The sequence below is a fragment of the Medicago sativa genome, chromosome 5 (assembly GCF_051527215.1).
Source record: "Medicago sativa cultivar Bolivia chromosome 5, Bolivia_mono, whole genome shotgun sequence".
Classification (NCBI taxonomy): domain Eukaryota; kingdom Viridiplantae; phylum Streptophyta; class Magnoliopsida; order Fabales; family Fabaceae; genus Medicago; species Medicago sativa.
The window spans coordinates 68,065,431-68,071,507 of record NC_140753.1 but is presented as its reverse complement, the minus strand read 5'-3'; the positions used below and the strand labels follow the sequence as shown (position 1 = coordinate 68,071,507).

Below are 6,077 nucleotides of genomic sequence, written 5' to 3'. Positions count from 1 at the left end.
ATGAGTGGACGTGGATAAAAATTCTTTAATAAAGTATTGAATTCAGACTGTGTTGAAAGAGATTTGTAAGATACTTGAAATTCAAACATGTAACTCTTAAATGTAATTTTGGTCTCCATATTTTAACGTAATCGATATTTTAGTCTTCCTATTTTCAAAACCGCTATTTTGGTTCCCCATTTTATATTTTTTGAGTTTGTTTAGTCGCCCCGTTATTTTTGTGATTTATCACCTTCATTAATGACGTAGCATCGATATGTTGACTTGTTTATTTTTTTCCATGCATGTCATTAATAACAATATTTAATTATATACATAATAACAACTAATAGATTATTAATTAAAAAGTAGAAAATGAATTAAATTATAAAAAGTAAAGGAATCAGATTTGGGAGAAGATTCTTAATGCCCTAATTTCACTAAAAAGACTAAAAAGTAAACTAATAGATTATTCAATATAGCCGAACGAAATATGTTCACTAAAAAGACTATGACTGTAACAAACCTACTTGCTTAATAACATGCCTCTGCATAGAAGAAGGAGAATGAAGATAGGGGATTTTATAAATTAGGGATTTTAGAAATTAGGGTTCATGTTCTCCGAATCTAATTCCTTTCCTTTTTATAATTTAATTCATTTTCTATTTTTAATTATTAATCAATTAGTTTTTTTTTTTGTCAATAATCAATTAGTTTTTATTTTGTATATAATTGAATATTGCTATCAATGACATGAAAAATAAATAAGCCAACACACATATGGCACGTCATTAATGAAGGTGACGAATCATCAAAATCGATGGGGAACTAAAAAACCAAAGTAATGAAAAATAGGGAGACCAAAAATAGTGGTTTTAAAAATTGGGGGACTAGAATTTCGATTACGTTAAAATATGGAGACCAAAATTGCATTTAAGCCTTCTTTTTTCTTAAAATTTCTTTTAATTAATTAGTTAGAAATGACTTTATTTAGTGAATTTTGCTCAATATTGATGTATGGCTCTTGAGACATTTGTTTCCAATATATTTCTTTTAATAAAGTTAATATATTTTAGTCTTTTAATTTCCATTTCTCTTTACTTTGTTCTTACTTTCAAGGTATTCATTTTTATTAATTAATTTACTTTGCTTAAAATCACAAGCTTAGACAACGCTACTCCAATACCATGCAAATTACAAATTATTTCACCAGAGATTGTTTCATGCATGAGCAACTCCAGCTTCCACCCTACTATATCTATATTTCTTCACCATCTTAATTTTTTTTTTCTTTGTTTGAAGGAAGAAAGATCATAGATGTAAGCAGGATCGAGAGCATAGTTGTATTCATGAGGTAGAAAGCCAAATAAAGACATAATAAAAGAGTATAATTGACTTATTTATAGTACTATGACACTGACTTGAGTGGTTAGCTAACCATAACCACCTAACTATAATGGTTAACTGACTATAACCACCTAACTAACACTTAACTAACTTAATTAGCTCCACATAACTTTCAACTTTATACCAACTTTCATCGGCGTGATTGTTTGTTGTTTGACCCAAAGAAAATAGTATAAATAGAGTTGAATGGTTTATTGCTTTTACTTTACAAAGAATTAGTACACCATATATATATATATATAGATGGCAACATATTTGTTGTAGTCTTGTAGAAGAGAATCAAGTGGATAAAGTTAGCCTAAACATTTTTTTTTCTTCGTGAACCAGTTATCTTCCACGCGCAGTTGTGTAGACTAATCTCTCAATCTTTGTGGAGCCCAAATGGACGGCAAACTCTCCCTAAAAGTTTTGACGTTGTTGTATGGCTAAGGCTAGATTCCAACATAGGACTTTGGTTAAGATAGAAGTGACTCTGTCATCTCAACTAATACTCTTGGCTTTAGCCTAAACATTAGCTATGAAAGTTGGCACTATTTTTTCTAAGTACAGTTGACACTGTTGATATATTCAAATCAAATTATATTTAAATCAAGTCACTTTAGTGACTAATTTTTTTTTTTTTATATACAAAAAACATGTAATCAAAATAGGGTTAAGATAGTAGTTCATTAATTCAATTAATCTTAGGCTAAGTTATCATATGCTCAAAGAAAGCTTTACTCTAATACTTACAAATTTACTCACTAATAAAGAGATCTTTATATTGACATTAGAAGTTAAATTCACGATATTATTAGTAAGTCAACTTTTGTTTGTTTTTTTACCCAAAGAGAACAGTATAAAATAGAGCTGACTGGTTTACTACTCTATTTTACAAAGAATTAATACACAATATATAACAATACATTTGCTGTACAAGATAATCAAGTGAATACCCCCTAAAAAAGCAAGTGCATAAAATAGCATAAACATTAGGCTATGGCGGTTGGCATTATTTTATTTTTTAAAAAAACAGTTGACATTATTTATTTGTATCAAAAAAGAAAAAATTGGTCACAACTAAACTTTACAGAGAAGAAAAAGCATCTTCTTATCAAAAATTAAAACAGAAGCATAATAAAAGTGCTGCTAATCAAACAAACCTACAAGACATTTCTTATCAATATAGTGATATACTTGAGAGGCAAAATCAGATGAAATGTTCTCTCACACTCTGCAACTTTTCTCTCAATTGTTTCTTGTGACTTTATCTGGCTTTCTCTTATTTTATAATAGATTGTATACTACTTATGATTTTCGATCTTTGTGGGTATATTGAACCTTGTTTTGTTAATTAGGTAGCATATTTGCTTGCATACAAATAAACCAAAACATCTCAGTTGAGAAAGTGATCATTGTCATTGATAACAAACTAATCAGAAAAGCTCCATATTTGTTCACCAAAACTATTATTTGACTTTAAAGAACTGCACACAATTTTTTATGCATTTTAAATAGGCTAAACTTCACTTTTCGCTTCCTAAGTTCTAAAGTGTTGTGATTTTGGCCCCCTATTACAAAAATGGCAAAAGTGACCCATGTTTAGGGAAATATGCTCTTTTGACTCCTAACATAAGAGAAATATGATCTTTTGACCCCTTATCTTCTCAAAAAGTTGCGATTATGGTCCCTGTTTTTGGACACATGGCGTCTTCTCAGCAATTTTGGGACGAAAGGGGCCAAAATTGTCATTTTTTTAATAGGGGGTCAAAATTGCAACATTTTGAAACTTAAGGGGCGGAAAATGCAGTTTAGCCTTTCAAATACTACCGTTTGTGCTGGTATGCTTTGATTTTATTGGCTAATTTGAATATAAAAGAAAAAAAAAACAAATTAAGCATAGTGGCCTAAATATTCAAGTGAAGTTTAATGAAATTCAAAAATAAATAAGTTGCTCGTTAGACTATCAACCTTCCCAAATATAAGTTATTTCTACATAAAATCAGAGGCGACTGAGTAAAGTCAAAAAATCATTCTTACAACTGAATTAGAAATCATATCAGTTTTGCAGATAGAAAGAGATTAAACCATCAAAATATAACTAATAAGGCATACACTTAATCATAATTATGATATGAGCATTTGACAAGCCACTATGTCTTCAAGGTAAAATCCTAATAGCCATAATCATATATCTCTTGGCTGAGAACAAGAAAAAAATTAATCATATTTTCCCTCCAATTGGTAGAATGCTTTCTTTATGGAATAGTATGTTACCACCAAATTTCTTTGTCTTAGTACCGATCTTATCAAACATTCCGGTACTTAAATCAAACAAGGCTAGTTTATCGTTTTTTCTTCTAAATAATATCTTGCCTTTCTCCCCCCCTCCGATAGGATATCCAAGCTCGTAAGATAAGGGTCCGACAATGAAGAGTTTAGTCCACGATTCTTTTATTCCAAGTTCCCCTAAAATTGAAATGTGAAATATAGATGTCTCCATATAAGTTAAGATGAAAGCAATAGACCCATTCCATATCACCAAGTGTCTTTTGCCCTTAACACTATCATCTATGTAAGAGGGTATGGGTGTTATAATGCAAGATTCACGGCTGAAGTCAAATGACACTAAATTTGGATGTTTTCTACTTTTACCCAACCAATGAGACACTCCATCCATGTACACTTGTTCATCGATCCTATAAGAGTCAGGAATATCAATGTCTAATTTCTTCCAAGAGTTACTTCTAAGGCTATATATCTCCCAAAAGAAATTATCTTCAGTTTCTTCATCGTCGTCGTCGTCATGTGGTGTTTCATCTACGAACTGAACCAACTTATAGTCCTTTTTAACACGGTCATAACCAAATAGATGTTTGCTCTCATGCCGTGAATAGTATTCAGGTTCATCAAAGCTGGAAGGAATGATCTTGAATTCGTAGGTAGTTGGGTTCCAAATTATAAACATCACCATGCCACCGTTGTAAGAACGGATACAAAGGGTGCCATTAACACTAACACAACTTAACAATTTAGAAGAAAAAACACCAGATGGTAGTGGGTCCCCTTGAGTCTTTGCAAATGGATTTGGCCAATCTAATTTGACTCCTTTCTCAAATCTCTCTCCAGAGAAAGAATATAAATCGTACAAAGGGTACCGATAATCTACAAAATTTTGATCTCCTCGTCTTACATGTAAGAGGAGAGATGTATGATCCTTTGATAAGAAATTGTTGCGGTACATATTCATAAAATAATTGTCATCAAACAAGAGGGACCATGATTTACGCACACATTCAAATCGCTTTAAAGATTTAAAAGGAAGTTTGGAGAGAATAGAGAAAACAATATCATCAGGCACATAACTACTGCTAACCAGAACAGTTGTTGCAGTCGGTGATATCTCCATAAGAATAGGAATTAGAGAAAGGGTTAAGCTGAAGGAGAAGAGAGATTAGGGTTTTGTTTAGTTGAGCGAGCAAGTGACTCTGTTAGGGTTTTGGCGAGTTTTTATATGATTTCGTTTTATGTAAATTTGATACACCACTATTTTGGGTTTAGTCGTTTTGGCAAGTGACTCTGTTTTGTTTAGTTGTTTAGTTGAGAGAGATTAGGAGTTTTTATGATTTGCGTTAAGAAAAAAAATAAATAATCTTCTATAGTCTATACCAATATATAAATTTGATACACCACTATTTTGGGCTGAATTAAATACAATATACTATTTTGGACTGAATTTTTTTTTTCACTTTTTCCCCTTCATTAAAATTAAGGTTGGTTTTTATACCAAAAAAAAAAAAAATTCCCGTTCATTAAAATTAAGGGAGGTTTTTATACCAAAAAAAAAATATTAAGAAAGGTTAAATATATTTATGTTCCACATAAATTGAGGACTTTAAGTTTAGTTCTTACTTTTTGTCAAAAAAAAAAGTTTAGTTCTTACTTAATTTTAATATTTTATTTTTATAAAAAAAATTGCACGTAAGTTTATTCTTTGATAAAACAAAATTTGTGTAACTAAGCTTAAACTCTTCAAATATTGAACAATTTTTGAAGACATATTTAGAACATTATGAAAAATTTCACCATTAAGTTAAGCTCAAACTTTCATTTTTGAACCCGTTACTTTTATCTTGAATTTTTAATGATTAAAAAAATACATATTCAATTCATCTCGTGGTAAAAAATTAAAATTTTAGTAATTAAGCCTTTTTCTATGTTTACAAATAGTAAATAAGCTTTTTAGATTGTTATAAACATGTGTGCAAAAGATCGTTTAAAGAATTTAGATGTAAATGATAAATAAACAAGTGCCACATATATGCTTTTTTTCTTTAGAGAACAAACTTATAACATTTTTCATTAATCAAAGTGTTTTCAATTCAATCTGGTATTTCAAATAGAACTTGGAGACTAGTTGACAATAAGGATACCTTAGCTAATTTATGAGCAACCTCATTTGTTTGTCTCCGTACAAACTCAACAGTCGAGTTTTCCATATATGCCTTTTATATATAGTATAAATGAATATATATAGTATCATGGTCATCTTTAGGGGTGTGCAACCAACTTTACAGAGTTGAGCCTCCAAAATATTGAGTCATGAAAGAATTTTTTAGAATATTACTTTTCTCATCCTGTCACCTTCTCTTGCGCCCTATTTTTTTACGAAAATGTCCATGGAATTTTCGGATTCTTTAATCCGAATTAAG

General features: G+C 30.3%; 1 protein-coding gene across 1 annotated transcript; it reads right to left on the bottom strand.

Moving 5' to 3' along the window:
* Positions 1-3,552: 3,552 nt before the first annotated feature.
* LOC146924328 (putative F-box protein At3g16210) lies at positions 3,553-4,812 on the bottom strand. The gene is given in 2 exon segments (XM_085710937.1): positions 3,553-3,603; positions 3,605-4,812. Coding segments are annotated over 2 exon segments (1,221 nt in total). The 5' UTR covers positions 4,775-4,812.
* Positions 4,813-6,077: the final 1,265 nt, after the last annotated feature.